This window comes from Crocodylus siamensis, chromosome 1 (assembly GCF_052110815.1).
Source record: "Crocodylus siamensis isolate JL-2025a chromosome 1, ASM5211081v1, whole genome shotgun sequence".
Taxonomy (NCBI): Eukaryota; Metazoa; Chordata; order Crocodylia; family Crocodylidae; genus Crocodylus; species Crocodylus siamensis.
Window position 1 is genome coordinate 221,557,881 of NC_143395.1, and position 16,476 is coordinate 221,574,356.

Here is a 16,476-nt window from a genome sequence, read left to right on the forward strand (position 1 = left end):
CCAGTCACTGACTGGTTGCTGGTTAAAGTTGCACCAGGTGCCGATGATTAAGTGCATGAATGTGTGGCCAGGTCACTACTTACGACATGATTAACTGGTTAATCCCAGTAAGTGTAATATATACCGGGGGTCTAAGAAATACCGTATAAGCAAACACAGCAGCTAAAGGCTTCTTCCAGCAGGAAGATCAACTATCTATGCTGCAGTGGTGGTTGATATTTCTGTGGATTCATTTTGTCTTCTCTAAAATTATGAATGCAATTATTTGTACGTTCTTATTTGAAGTGTGGCTATTTGAATAAGAGCACTGCAGGTGAAAAATAACTTTTTGCTCAATATGCCCAAGTTACATCTACAAATCTGTTTTACTATTGACTACACTTCAGAGATAAGGACGTAACAGAAGAGCTAAATTTTATTATAGCTCATGCATCATCGGTAACAGTGTCTGCTCGGTCACTTTGAAGAATCTTTATTATTTGTAATGATGTAGAAAGCAGATGAATCATGAATTCAGAGTTATTAGAACTAGAAGTGAGTTTTAAGTGATGGCAGAGAGAAAATAGTTTTTTGACTGGTAAATTGAGAATATCTGATCAGGAAGCCATTGAAGAAAATGAAGAACACTACAATTGAACTCCAAAATATCATTCTTACAATTAATTTCCACACTTTCCATTACAGCTGTAAAATGTTAACCTCCAAGTCTGAAACAGAGATTGAAGTCTCTTTGCTAGTTTCCCACTCCCAAATCTCCTTTGAAAGAAAGCAAAGCAAAACACAACAGGTAGGAAAACCAGTTTCTAACCTTTTGAGCCTGCATCCCAGAGCTAAGGCATTGCTATGATGCTGCTTTTGTTGCTATTGTTTCTTTTTCTTTTCTTTGTGAAGGGGAAAGAGAAAGTGATGTTTGAGGAAGGCATGCATGTCCATCTGTGACACTCCATCATTTGATAATGAAGAAAATGATACGTTTTCTAGCAAAGCCTTGGTTATTGTCTCAAGAGTCCTAAAAACAGGGAGTTTTGCATATGCCAACCTGTATATAATCATGGTTTGAAGCTGTACTGTGGATACAACTTTTGAATCAGTGTTTCTAAATGTCCTGCCTGCCCAAGCCAAAAATAAATAATCATGGCCCAAATCAACACAGAAGTTGTGGTACACTCCACTCAATACCAAGTTCTTAAACTGGTAACTACAGTCAAGATAAGCAAGCATTTACCAGACTGCTGAATACATCCAGAAAAAAAGGGTTGTTGCTATTACCTCTCTCTATGGTGGAATCTGCTATCCACCATAACTCACATTAACTTCAGGGGAGTTCTGAGTTTGGCCAAGTCATAGAATGATAGAAAATGAGGGTTGGAAGAGACCTCAGGAGGTAATCTAGTCTACCCCCTGCTCAAAGCAGGACCAGCCCCAACTAGATCATCCCAGCCAAGACTCTGCCTAGCTGGGTCCTAAAAACCTCCAAAGATGGAGATTGTACCACCTCTCTGGGCAGGATTCCACAAGCTCTCACAACAGGGTAGCCTACTCCAGTGTTTTACTACCCTCCTAGTGAGAAAGTTTTTCCTGATATCCAACCTAAACTTCTCTTGCTGCAACTTGAGGCCATTGCTCTTTGGTCTGTCATCTGCCATCACTAAGAACAGTCCAACTCTGTTCTCTTCGGAAGCATCCTTCAGGTACTTGAAGGTTGCTATTAAATCCTCTCTCAGTCTTCTCTTTTCCAAACTAAATTAAGCTCAGTTCCCTCAGCTTCTCTTCATAAGTCATCTTCCCCAGTCCGCTATGTTCATTGCACTTTGCTGCACTCTCTCCAATTTGTTCACGTCCTTTCTGTAGTGGGGGTCCAAAACTGGACATAGTACTCCAGATGTGGCCTTACCAGTGCTGAATAGAAGAGAATAATTACTTCCCTTGATCTGTTGGCAACACGAATACTGATGCAGCCCAGTACCTTGTTAGGTTTTTTCACAACAAGGCCACACTCCTGGATCACATTCAGGTTATTGTCCACTGTAACTCCCAGGTCTTTTCCTGCAGAGCTGTTGCCTAGCCAGGTGGTTCCCAGCCTGTACTGATGCATGGGGTTGTTCTGTCCTAAGTGCAGGACTTTGCACTTGTCCTTATTGAACCTCATGATGTTCTTTTGGTCCAATTCTCCAATTTCTCAAGGTCTCTCTGAATCCTAACCCTACCCGCCAGCATATTTACTCAACTGAGGTCATCTGCAAACTTGCCAAGGGTGCACTCTATGCCATCTTCCAGGTCATTGACGAATATATTGAAAAAAACTGGTCCCAGGACCAACCCCTGGGGCACTCCACTTGATTTTGGCTGCCAACTGGACATTGAGCCATTGACTACTACCCTCTGACTGTGACAATCCAGCCAGTTTTCTATCCAATTTACAGTCCATTCATCCAATCCCTACTTCCTTAGCTTGCTTTTAAGAATGCTGTGGGAGACCCTATCAAAAGCCTTCCTAAAGTCAAGGCATATCACAGCTGCAGGTCTTCCTGCATCCACAGAGCCAGCCATCTCATCACACAAGCCAATCAGTTTGGTCAGGTGTGACTTGCCCCAGGTGAATCCATACTGATTGTTCCTGATCACTTTCTTCTCTTCCAATTGATTAGAAATAGATTCCCTGAGGACCTGTTCCATGATTTCTCCAGGGCATGAGATGAGGCTGACTGGTCTGTAGTTCTTCTTCCTTTTCTTAAAGATAGGCACTATATTTGCCCCTTTCCAATTGTCCGGAACCTCTCCCAATCTTCATGAGTTTTCAGAGACAATGGTTAGAGGTTCTGCAATCACATCAGCCAACTCCCTCAACACCCTCAGGTGCATCCCATCTGTCTCCATGGACTTGTACATGTCCAGCTTTTCTAAATAGTCCCTAAGCTGTTTTTTCACCACTGTTGGCTGCTCACCTCCTCCCCAAATTGTGCTGCCAGGTGCAGTAGTCTGGGATCTGAACTTGACTGTGAAGACTGAAGTGAAAAAGGCACTGAGCACTTCAGTCTTTTCTGCATTCTCTGCCACTGGGTTGCCTCCACCATTTATTGCTGACATACTTATAGTAATCCTTTTTGTTATCCTTCATGTCCCTGGATAGCTGCAACTCCAATTGTGCTTTGGCTTCCCTGATTTCATCCCTGCATGCTTGAGCAATACTCATATATTCCTTCCTAGTTATTTGTGCAATTTTCCACTTCTTATAAGCTTCCTTATTGTATTTTAGCTTATTGAAGAGATCCCTGCTAAGCCAAGCTGGTCTTCTTCCTGCACATCCTGAGCCCTCAGTAAGGTTTCTTTAAAGTACAGCCAGCTCTCCTGGGCTCCTTTCCCGCTGAGAGTGGCCTCCCCGGGGATCCTGCCATGAGTTCCCTGAGTGAGTTGAAGTCTGGTTTTCTGAAGTCCAGGGTCCTTACTCTGCTGTTCTCCTTTCTTCCTTTCCTTAGGATCCTGAACTCAATCATCCTGTGATTGCTGGTGCCCAAGTTACCATCTGCTACTACATTCCCCACCAATTCTTTCCTCTTTGTGAACAGCAGATCAATAAAAACATGGCTCCTAGTTGGCCACCCCAGCACTTGTACCAGGAAGCTGTCCCCAAAAACTTCTTGGATTGCCTGTGCACTGCTGTATTGCTCTCTCAGCAGATGTCAGGGTGATTGAAGTCCCCCATGAGAACGAGGGCCATCATCAGGAAACTTGTGCTAGCTATTTGATGAAAGACTCATCCACCACATCCTCCTGGTCTCACCACAACATCACTCTTGTTGCTCTCCCCTCTGACCCTAATCCAGAGACTTTCAACAGGCCCATCTCCAGTTTCATACTGGAGCTGTGAGCAATCATGGCTTTTTTATATAAATTACTCCTCCTCTTCTTCCCTGCCTTTCCTTCCTGAACAGTTTATACCCATTCATGACAGTGCTCCAGTCATGTGAGCTATCCCTCCAAATCTCTGTTAATCCAATTATGCCATACTTCCGTGACTGTGAAATGACTTCCAATTCTCACTGCTCGTCTCCCAGGATCCATGCATTTGTGTACAGGCACTTGAGCTGATAGCCCGACTTTCTCAGGAAAAATAAGAACCCCACCCCTGTTGCCCCCTCCTGCTTGCACTTTCTCCAAGTCACCCACTTCCCCACTTACCTCAGGGCTTTGGTCTGCATCCCTCAGTGAACAGTTTAAGGCCCTCCTCACTAGATTAGCAAACCTGTCTGAAAAGATGCTCTTTCTTCTCTTTATCAGATGGATTCTGTTTCTTCCTAGTAACAAGTCTGCATACGGTAGAACAATGGTGACTAGAATAGTTTTTTTATTTCCATCTGGTGTATCAAAGTGAGAGCCTATAATGCTCAACTAGCTGTGTAAGTCACTCAAATAAGTATGAGGTGTGCAAAGGTGGATCTCGGATTTTGAAAAAGGGGATGCAGGTGGCATGGTATATCATCACATATAACACAGCAAGTAATTCTTCTCCAGTTAGAGAGAAACTAAAAGATTTTCTAATATACTAGAGGCCCAGAGATATTTAGTTCAGGTCAAAGCAAATCCAAAGACAACTTTCTGAATGTGCACTAACTTACTAGATTACATATAAAGTTAAAAAAAATAACAAACTAGACATAGTAGTCAAAATATATTGTTTTACTAGTCCTATAGTCAATATAGTTAAATGTACATCTTAATAAGAACACTAAAACAAAACCAAGCTTTATTGAGCATCCTGACAGTGCATCCAACACTTCACTTCACTGTCATTTTCAAACCTGAGTTTATGTTCACCTGAGTTAATATTACTATGCCCGAGTTAACGCTTTTAGCTAGAACTAAAAACAGTCTGCAGGGCTGTGAAACAGAAGAGAGAGATTACCAGAAATAGCTATCAGACAGCAAAATTGCAGAAGAAAGGATAGCTTGATTAATGGAACATGAAGACCATCAGGAAGGAGAGAGGGTTGTTAATAGGGATACTAGGGCTGTGCAGACCAGGTAATATTTGATTCGACAGCTATGTCGACTATTAAACCAGGTCCCGCTTCGATTTGCCGTCCGCTATAATGCGGAAGGTCGAAGCAGGCTATAACTTTGGCATTTCTTGTCTGACCTTCATGAAACTTGCAGGAATGATAGCTCCTGAGAAGCCCACAAAGCCTGCCAACTTTCAACAAGGTAGGTTCAGAAGGTTCGGAGAAACAGCATCCCAAATTCTTGAGAGAAAACCTCCTGTGACTTCTGTGTGGAAAGCCACAGGGAGCTCAAAACTACAGGCTTGTTAGCCCCTGAGGAGCCCACAAAGCCTGCCAACTTTCACTGTGATAGGTGCAGGAGTTTGGGGGAAACTGCACCTTAGGCTGCTGACAGACAAAACTCATGATCCAGATGGAGCGAGGAGGGCGGCGTTCGCTCCGTCTGCACCTGGCGCTTGGGGAGCCCCAGCAGCAGGAGGTTCACCTTGAGGAGCACCAGCTGCTCCACTAAACCAGGATCCAAGCAGGTGCGGTGGGGTGTCACAATATCCACAGCCATGCTGAACACCCTCTTGCTTGGCACACTGGTCGGTGGACAGGACAGGTATTCCCGGTGGCCAGATCCAGCCACATCGGGCTGCGGGTTGCCCAGTAGGCCAGGGTCACAGGCCAGGGGCCCCACAGGCTCGGCAAGATAGGCAGACACCATGGTGTGAGGGCTGTCTGCCTGATCCTGGGGTCTGGTGGGTCTGGACCCACTAATGTTTGCCATGGCCTTAGCCCATACTGGCAGCGCCTGTGGTGGAGGGGAAGACTGGCTCGTGGATGGCAGTGGATCCCCCTGTCCCACTTTCCCTTGCCTTCGCTGCTCCACGTCCATCACTTTCTTAATAAGTACCTCCCCCCAGTGACTCAGCATCTCACTGCCACATATGGTGCCCTTCACCCTTGGGTCACAGTTGGTAGCCAGCATATGCACTGTGTTGGGCCCCAAGGGTTCAAGCCTCTTCCTACAGCCCTCCTTCAGCCGCCTCACCAGTGCCTGCACATCTGGTGAAAACGGCTTGCCCCAGCCAGGAACATTGGCCCCCAGGAAGCTCTCCTTTTGGCTGCGGAGCTCTTTCACTATGGGCACTACCTGGCCGAGGAAGGCATCAGCAGCACTGAGAGTCTCAGTGGCCTCGAGGAAGATCTCGGACATGGCATCCCACTCAGCTTTGGTCAGGGGGCTGCGGATCCCAATCTCCCCAAGCAAGGCCAGCTCATGGATGGCCTTCTGTTGCTCCACTAGCTTCTCAAGCATCAGGTATATGGAGCTCCATTGAGTCTCCACATCCTGGATGATTCTGAGCTGTGGGACATTTAGGTCTGCTCGTTTGTCCCACAGCATCTTACCCCCCTTGATACTCCCGTGGAAGTAGCCTGCCACCTTCCTGCATCTGGAAATGAGCCTGCTGGTGTTGCTGGCGCCATCACCGGCAGCCCTGTCCCCCTCCAAGGCACCCCTCACAATCAGATGTAAATTCTGTGCTACTCAGTGAATACCAGCAAAGTTGGCATTACGGACTGCCTTGACCATATTGGCCCCATTGTCGGTGACCATGAAGCCGCGGGTGAGCTCAGCCTGCTCAACGCCCAGCCGCCCCTGCACCTGCGGTTCATGGCCCCCCTTATCTCTGCTGCTGTGTGGGACTCATCTATCACCTTGGCGTGAAGGAAAGCCCACTGACAGCCTGACTGGCCACACCAGTGCCCTATGAAGGACAGGTACACATGATCTCCACCCTGGCTGCTCCAGATGTCCAAGGTGAAGTGTACGGTCACCTGTGGACCTGCCTTGTGCAGCTCCTCCCTCAAGTGCTCCCTGCATGCTTAGTATAGGGAGGGCACCACCGTCCTGCTGAAGGTGGTGCATGCGGGCACTTGGTAGGATGGAGCCAGCAGTGCCAGGAGCCGCCTGAACCCTGGCTGCTCAACAAAGGTGAAGGGCTGGCCATCCAGAGAAAGCATCTCCCCAGTGGTCTGGGAGACCTTGTTCGCATTTGCAACTGGTCCCTTTTGCCCCCAATGTGCCAGGGTGCCCTGCTTCTGCTGTGGGGGACGGGGGCTGTGGAGCAAGTGGGGGCCGTTCCTGTGGCAAAGGGGTGGTACCTGCGGAGATGATTCAGCATCCCCAAGGTGGTCATGGGCTTTGTTCCCTTGCCCCAGCTGATTTTGGCTCAGCAGTGCATGCAGATAGCAAACACGGGATCATATGCCAGCTCATAATGATCCCAGACCATGCTAGTACTAGGCTTTTCCCTCTGGCGTGCGGGTACATCTGTGGATGCTGCTGAATTCTCCCCCTCTTCAGCAGTCAGAGGCACAGCAAGAGGAAGAGCAGACTCAGATGAGCTGCTTGCCTTCACCTGTACAGAGGCACCTTCTGAAGTGCCTCCTGGGAAAGACCTCGTGGCTTGAAAGGAAAAACCTGAGGGGTGTCGAGCACAAACTCGACTGATTCCCCCTCTTTCCCCAGGACTTTCCTTGCCAGGGCACTGAGATCCAGATCCAGCACCAGCTCTTCTTCTGGTGCTGGAAGGCTCAGCATCGGCAGTGACACAGGGGTAGAGCGCACTGCTGTGCTGCCTCATCCCTTGTAGTGGGAGGAAAGAGGCTGGGTCTAAGTTTGGTGGGGGGAGAAACTGCAGCTCCCCCATTTGCAACCCCCCTTGCTCTCCTTCGTGCAGGCTGGCCAGTGTGGCCACCTGCCTTTCCACCCCACTTCATAATGTGTTCCTTCGTATGTAAACTGGAACCTCTAAGTGTGCTGTGCACCACGGATTAGATTTCTGGATGTTATGTAAATGTGTTTGTGTGTGTGGATAATATATTGAGAAGTGTTGGTGTGGTGGAAAAAATGAATGATGTATAAAAATATATATACATATAAACTAAATTCCTATATATAGAATAGATCCTAGGCTACTACTAACCCCATCCAATATAAGCGTAAACTAATATGAAAAGTAGTTCTAAACTAAAAGCACCAAGTTCTCAGAAATCCCTGTTGCTAGCACTGCAAGCAGGGAATCTGTTGAAGATCAGGGCTTCCAGCCATCGTGGTCTGACGCAGAGGTGCTGCAGAACACCAGCAGCTCAGAAACTGACCCCAAGGCAGAAAGCAGGGGAGCTGAAAAACTGCTGCCTTTTATGCATTTTCTCTGGCCCTCCCCCCAGAGCACTGGGATTGGAAGGGACCTCAGAGAATACTGACAGGTCACTGGCCAACCACACATGTCAGTCATGAAAGCACTCCTTCCCCCCTCCCCTTACTTTTTGTTTTTTTCCCCCCCACAGGGAATCCAGTATAGGCAAGTGCTGTTAACATTCAACTCGCGCTGTTAATATTTGACTTCTGGTGTTCGATTCGACAGCTATTCAACCAGCTGCTATTCGACTCGACTTTCGCTTTTCAAGGTCGAATATGTCGAATATTTGTCGACTCGAATATTAAGTCGAAGATTTGCACAGCCCTAGTTGTTAACACCTGTGGAATAGAGATAGACTAGCAGGAATCAGGTAGATTACAATGGGACATGAAGTCAGTTGACTCCCTCAGCACTGTATGAATAGAAATGCCACAGCCACTCCCAGGCAGTTGGTTTGAAAGTTTGCATGGAGCAGGAATCAAAGGGAGGTACAACTGCACCACTGCAGCCCCTCTCGATCTGCCCCTGGATCTGTGGATCCTTCAACATAAAAAAAAACAAAATAAGAAAATCAATTGCAGAAGAATGAAACTGACTAGGACATTCACAAAGCCAGCAAATCTGCACATGGGCCTGATAATTCTGCAGATAGGCCAGGCAATGTGGCACAGCTGTCAGTCTCTCTGCATGACACATTCATAATTAGCACCCCACCCTCAGGGATACCGAATACCATATAATCTCCTAACGCAGCCAGTGACCCTTCCTAAGCAGGGTTGATTGGTGTTATTAGGAGATAACATCTGTGTGAAAACATATTGATGTGAAGTAGGAGGAGGAGTTCTTCCCTTCAGCATATGCAATAGGCAGAGACTCACTGCTCCAGTCTATAATGTAATAAAGCACAGTTCAGAGGGTTCCGTATCATGTAGGCATCTTATAGCATATTACAATGAAATCAAGAGGGTAATCAACAAACCTAACTCTATAAGCTAAACTTTCCATTATTATTTCCATGCCAAAGACAGAAAGTCTTAAGGGAATTATAAATATTGCAATGTCATATCAGTGTGAGCTGTATCTTGACAGAGAGCTCGCTTTTCAGGGCTTCATTAACCTTCACCAAAAGGAAACAAAATGCAACAAAAGCCAAGTAAAACTCACATGAGGGAGGACATTGTTCCCAGTCTCCCTTACCAATCACTGGGGAGTTGAAGTAACAAGCAGTCACTCAATGCCATGAACCATACAATAAAGTAATCGGCTTGATTTCACCCACACACATTTTACACCAAGAAAACGACATTGCCATTGGTAAAGGAGAATCAGAATCAGTCTCTTACATTCATAAAGCACCAATCCATCCTAAAAGGATCTTAGAAATGGCATGTAATACAGGGAAGGTGTTCCTATATCTAAGGTATATATCATTCAACAGCTGTGAAAGGGGATCTTTTAAAATATTACATCAGTTTAATGGCATCTGCTGAAGTAGATTGCCATCTACAAAAGTTTATGACACTCTGGTGCCACACAATGAATGTAACTGGTACAAGTTTCATCTTGGAAGGATGAAAGGCTGCATTAACACCTACTATCATAACATGCTGGTGTTTCAGGAAGCCAAGGAGCTGGGTCCTCTTTCCTCACCACACACTCTGTAACTCCACTGTCTTTCCAGGAATCACTGCTGGATTGACACCAGTGAGAGATCAGAACAGTATCAGAGCTTATGTGGGATAATAAAGGATACCTCCTTTTCAAGAATGGAAAACATCTGCTCATTTTTTTACTGTCTTTTTTACTTACATAGTATCATGCATTTCAATGAGTCTTAGATGGAAAATTCTGTAGTCATTTTACAGGCATCAGCTGATTTCTCAGCAGCATTTGACATGATTCTTTGTAATTTATATATACATGCAATAAAAAGTGTTGCTCTTTATAACTGACTGACTTGCCAAAGCATCACGCCTCCATTTATTTTAAAATAGCCTAGCAAGCTCTTAAATCCAACATTACCAAAAATTACTTATGTGTATGATCTATTAGGATCCTAATGGAGTCAAAGGCAAAAAATGTCCACATAAACAGTGGCAAATACTGTGTACAGAAACATTTGCTCACTTTCTGGGTGGCTTTTGGATTTTTTGGAAACACTGGAATTATAATTCATACAGATACTTCTCTGTGCTGTATTTGCCTGAAGTGAAGATGTGCAGTCTATGGTTCACACCACTGGAAGAACTGCCATGAAATCACACTTTCACCACTGAGGAAAATGAAACATTTTGCAGTTTTATCTCTGTGCTTTCAGAAATGTTCCCCTCTGGAAAAATAACAGGTAGTTGTTACAGGTGAAAATCATCACCTGGCATAAGACTGCAGAACAACTGGCTGGCTGGAGTGTCTACAGTTCTCTCAGGCATGGGTGACTGCTGCCCTCCTGAGCCTGGCGGGGGGCACAGTTTGTGGGCAGCAGTGTTGGAGATGTCAGCATCAGGGTGGTGTGTGGCGACTGCCCACAGAAGCCGGTGGTGGCGGCAGTGGCCAATCTCAGGGCACGTGCCCCCCCGTGGCTCCCCTACCAGTCTTCTAGGCTCGGGGGGGGGAGGGGAATGGAAGATAAGAGGGGCTCTGTGGGAAAGAGGAAAATTTATGTACTTACCATATTTGTAAATGAGCTTGAAAAACAATGGGCAAAAGATTTCATGAAGAAAACTGAAAGGTTTAGCTCAGTTCTCTTTCAGAATCCGGAACATAAAAACCTAGGAGGATTCTTAAGACAAGCTTCTACAGCAGAGGTGTAAAACATACGGTCCCTTCTAGCCTACCAGGAAACTTGGGGCATGGCCTGCCACAGAATCCAGGGGCCTGGTAGACGTGGATATTGGTAGCAGGTACATAAGTGAAGGCTGTGCGAATATAGCCCTTGATCAACCTGCAGCCACATGGCTCACCCCTGCTTATGCACCTCCACTGTGGCAACCACTCTCTGGCCTGCCATCACTTGCCCCACTGCCACTACCACTGCTACTGCCAGTACTATCTTGTGGTCCAAGCCAGATCCAGCCCATGACAGGTGCCACGCAACACCCCTATTCTGTAGCAAAAGCATAGTCTGCAACCCCTACGAAGATTCTTTGGGACAGATTCTGTTTACTTTTCAGATCCCATGCCGTGACCATAACACGACATAAGGAGGGAAAGGAACCCAAAGGTGGCTTTGAGATACTTTTGTATCTTATTTCATGAATTTTAGATGCAGCACAGTGCCACACTGGCCCTTAATGCAAGTTAGTGCAGCCCCAAAGAATGCTGAGTTGTATGCCAGCTTGGGTCTGTCCCAGTAGAGCAACTGTCATAAGCCCACCCAACTTCCTAAAAGCAGATGCCTTAGATACTGTAACAGAGTAACTTAGCCAGGAGCACGTTCATTTCTTGGTCTGCATTTTGAGGAAGAGAGCAAAATAATTCTATTTTTGTGATGGGTGGGGGGGGAGGAGGAGGAGGGAGCAAACATACCACAAAAGTATGTGCTTTCAGCAAGAAAACTATTGAATGGTGCATTACACAAAAAAGAACTACAGATGGTTGGGGATCTAGTTGGCCCTTTGTTGGCAAATGTTACCTCAGTCTTGAATGTTCCATAGAGATCCTTTGGACAAATCATATAAATGAAACTTTGGCAAATGAAAAGCAAATGGTAGAAGTGGGGCAGCCTTGATCTCTGTTGCAGTCCCAGAAGACAGACTGCTGTGGCTCATACATACTCTCAATGCCTTTCCTACAGCAAATAAAGAATGTCCCCCTCCATGCTGTCAGTTACAGGTTCAGGGCGTAATTCCATATTCTGGTCCACATCCCTATGTAGTTGGCAACAATCTGGACTTGGAGGGAAAAGGGAATGTGCTAAGAAAAAAAACGCACAGTGCTTTAAAACTCTATAATTTAATGTTAGCTTTTTATGTGCCCAACATCAAAGCATATTTTCACTTCTGTTTAATCAAAATTAATCACTAGGATTACTATAGTAATTTACGTTGGAGATTATTGAAATGAGTGTTTTATTAAAATATGGTTTTATTAATAAAACACATTCTAGCTATGGCATCATACCAGGGTGTTATTAGAGACTATTGACTAGAGACTGGAAGTTAATCATAACAGTAATTCTGCCAGACCCCTTCACGGAAACACACTTTGGTTCTGTTTCTCTTTTTCCTAGTTTACTAAGAAACACTGGACCCAGTGAGATACACTGGCACATAAACATTTACACAGGTGAAATAGGAAAAAGGGGACAGGGAAACCAAATCTTAGCAATCTCCATAACAGAGAAGAAAGTGAGTACAATGACACTTACCAGCTTGATTAGTTGTAATGCTAACTGCTGCAAATTGCCTTGAGAGTGCACTCAAGTCAGATACCCCATTGACTGCATCAATCTCAAATGTGTAGTTGGTGTGCGCCAGAAGGTCTACTACTGTCACGGTGGTGTTGGTGAGACCAATTTGACGGGGCAAAAACCGCACATTACCACTACATGGCTCACAGAGATTGACAGTTCCCCCACATTTTTTGCAAATGATGTTGAAGGTGACATCTTTCCGGCCACCTGTGTCAAGGGGCCAACTCCAGTCAAGGATAACTGATGTTTCATTGATATTAGAGATAACATTTCTTGGTGCAGATGGAGGTCCTATAAAGGTAAATAAAAAAAAAAATAGATTAACAGGACTTTTGTTTCATCTGGTGCTCTTTCACTATACTTTTTTTTATCTGCCTTTTGGGCCTTCTGGGACATTCTACTGTATTGCAAACAAAGTCAGGGAGTGTGCCTAGACTTGGTAATGGCCTCCAAGATACAAATCAAGACTGGAGATGCTTTCTGAAACATACATAAGAATTTATTGCTTTATTACAGACACATTATTCTGAAAATAGTGGTATTCATTTAAAAGGCCCACTCCCTTTCCCCTCTGAAATCTTACAGAAAACAGTAGGGAAGAACTAAAAACAAGAATACAGAAACCTAACTTGAGAAGCCTTATAGGTTGTCAAAAGCTTAACATGAGAGGTTGGGAGGGGGAAGCATGCGCAACTGGTGCCACCTTAGTCAGGGGGGGCAAGTGGCCCCCCCAGTGACCAGTCAGTGAGCCAGTCTCACTGACAGTGCTCCCACTCCCCAGCCAGTGCTCACGGGAGGGGCGGGGGGGGAGCTCTGGTGCTCCTGCCTGTTGCCTGAGTAGCAAGCACAGCCCGTCAGGGGGTGCACAGGCACTCTCAGGGGGTACATGTACACCCTTACACATCGCCACTAGGGAGAAGGGTTGGAGTGGAATGTATTCTGCATGTGAAAAGCAAGGTGCTATCAGGGAAAAAAGCTCTGTTCACAGCTAAAGAACATAAACCAGGCAGAGGCCTAAAAACAATCGGCCTTAACCATAAGAATTCTACTCACTGGTGCAAGCCATGGATGGAGGGTCCTTCTCAGAGCGGAAGTAGTTCTTTTCGCACCTGCAATTCAGAGACCCTTCTTCATAGGTGGAGCTGTGAGGTGGGCATTTAGCACACTTCACATTGCCAGCAAAGGCTTTGTAGAACCCAGGTCGGCAAGCTGCAAAACAAGAGCAGCAGTTTGAAATCTCAAGGCACCAGATTCATTTTAGCATTTTCTCTGGGTTATTGCCTTGGCATCTGTTTATATATACATTGCATTTTTGCGGATGATTATCATCTATAAAATATATACTTTTCTCCTAATAAGGGAGTTGATGATGATCAATTCTTAGTACAATGGAAACCTTTATATGTAAACTTTGATTCGTAATCTATTTGTTTGGATCACAAAACAGCATTAAAAAGTAGTTTCTGCTTTGCATCATTAAAGGTTTACTCCCTGCCCTCCCTTACACACACATACTGGGTGTCAACTTCTGAAATCCTGTCTGTGTTGTATTGAAAGAAGCTAACCTTCTTTCTCTGGCTAGAGGTAGAAGTTACACATAAGCCAGTTTAAGTGATCAGAAACTGGTTTAAATCTGTAACAGAACAGAAGTTCAGTGTACATAAATCAGTTTCAAAACAGCTGAAGCTGTTTTAAGATAAACCTGATTGAATGTAATATCAGACTTAACTGATTTTGGTCAAACCGGTTTAGGAAACTTCTGTCCCAGGCTCCTCTGGCAAAGGTTTGTTTACAGAAGCAAAATGATGTCAACCAATGTTCCTCCCCCGCCTTCTTTTGGCCAAAAATAAATACCCTGAAATAAGATGAAAGATCTTTTCTGCTTCTGAGAGAGAAGCTAGGCTCAATGAGTTCATTCTGATGCCGAGAGAATATCAGGGACTTCACCATGTGCACTACAACAACGACTTTTTGCATTAACACAGTCCTCTAGGAGTGGTGCTTGAGCCTGTATGAGCTGCATCTGACATACTCCAGGTGGTGTTGTTTCATTAACATTGGCATGCTCCCCCTAATTCCCTCTTGTTGCATTTAATATCAACTCTGCAACACTTGCAGCAGAGAGAAAAGGCCTTAAATAAAATGTCATAGATGAGAGGAAGTAAGTAAATAAGTAGTTTATAAAATCCCCGTGCAGGAAAGTAACACCATTGACTTCTTTCTGGTAAAAAGACCTTGCTGTCTAGGGGCCTTGTTCTGCTGGACACTTAGCACATGTTTTATTTAGATTGTAGCATTTAGATTGTAGTAAGTGTTATTGTGCCATATTAAAAGTTCAAACTTGTTCTGAGTAGTCGCACGGTAATGCTTGCTGTGATCTCTGACGTGATCTCTTATGCACAACTTGCTGACTGTTGGTCTCAGCCCCGACACCACACCAGAACCAGTTCAAGACAAGCTGGATTGAAAATCAGAAAGCTGTGTTCACATTATCTCATGGAGCAGTCCCACGACAGCTGAACATGATACTTAATATGATCTGGAGATGCTCCTCCTGCAAAACTCCTAATTTTGCTATAATACAATCACACCTAGTACATGTTTTACTGTTTGGACATGCTAACACTCATGTCTAAAGTGACATAAACACATGTGTGACATGGTCCATGTGAGAAAAAGATCCACAGATAACAAGCACCAAATTCTCTTGTTCAACTGATACTCCTCTCTCTGAGAAATGCAAGCCTCTCAAAGTTAGTTTGAACAAATACAGCTGTCCTGGTGAACTTCTGCCATATTACAGATATGCAGATATATAATGATGACACACCATAAAAGCATCAACAATAGATAATACAGTAGAGTTCATACATCTTAGAACATGTTAGCTGCTAATTTTTGTTCTCTCATGGTCCATACTAATATTGGCCATGTACAGATTTTATAGGAAACACCCTGCTATCTTCTAACTGACCTGTGGTAAAAGGGAGCTATGTAAAATATTCACAGAACACTTACAGGCCTCTCCTGCACTTGAGACAGAGCTCTACTTCACTCATACAGCCAAGATCAGCTTGAGGGTATCCTGAAGTGTCTATGATTTGAAAGTTCACCTGTACCTGGAATAGGGCTTTATCATCAGTATTTTCCTGAATTTCAGCTTTGCAAGTGGTAGACGACCATCACATAAGTGTAGCATCACATCCAGGATAAAAATAATGGGATCTTTTTAGAGATCAACCACATACTACTCAAAAAGAAAACAAAATGCATGCAAAGGAAACCAACTCTTCACTTGTTAGTTGGAAAAAGATACTGAATAATTGTCCCAATAGTTTTGTGAGTGTGGGCGAGAGAGAGAGAGTTGTTGGGGTACAAAAAATGAATTCACTGGTTACTTTCTGATGCTGCATGTCAAGATAGTTTCTTGACACGTTGTAGTTAGATGATTAGATGAATATGTTTGTCAGTTTTGGGTGCCAAACACCTGAATGAAACAACTGAAAATAATAATTATTTTAAAAAAATCTGGGCAAATATCCAGCTCAGAAACTTTTAAAAATAGAATCTCACAGAACACTACAAACAAGTTAAGAAATACGACATGTGTCTCAAGAAACATCCTGGTCACCATTTAGTACTCCACAGACTTTGCAAATAAAGCCTGACTGACTGCAGCTGCCACAGCTTAATTTTGTTGTTAAACTATCCCAGAAAGACCTCATATTGAAAGATCTTCCCACTTAGCATTACAAACAAGCCTGTGCTTAAGTCACTGATGTGGAAGCCACCAGGCATTTTAGGAAAATCTGACCTGCAAAAATGACCTTGTAGGCTAGTGGAAGCCAACCTTTTTTGGCAGACGCAAAACAAA

At 44.5% G+C, this 16,476-nt stretch overlaps 1 protein-coding gene across 2 annotated transcripts in view; it reads right to left on the reverse strand.

Moving 5' to 3' along the window:
- Positions 1 to 16,476, reverse strand: part of EPHA3 (EPH receptor A3) — a 366,545-nt gene that overhangs the window by 131,234 nt on the left and 218,835 nt on the right. For both annotated transcript variants that reach the window (XM_090057555.1, XM_090057547.1), the window contains exons 4-5: positions 13,656 to 13,811; positions 12,558 to 12,893 (exon numbers count right to left, since the gene is read on the reverse strand). In XM_090057555.1, the coding sequence (XP_089913681.1) occupies positions 12,558 to 12,893; positions 13,656 to 13,811 (492 nt within the window). The remainder of the gene's footprint in view (positions 1 to 12,557; positions 12,894 to 13,655; positions 13,812 to 16,476) is intronic.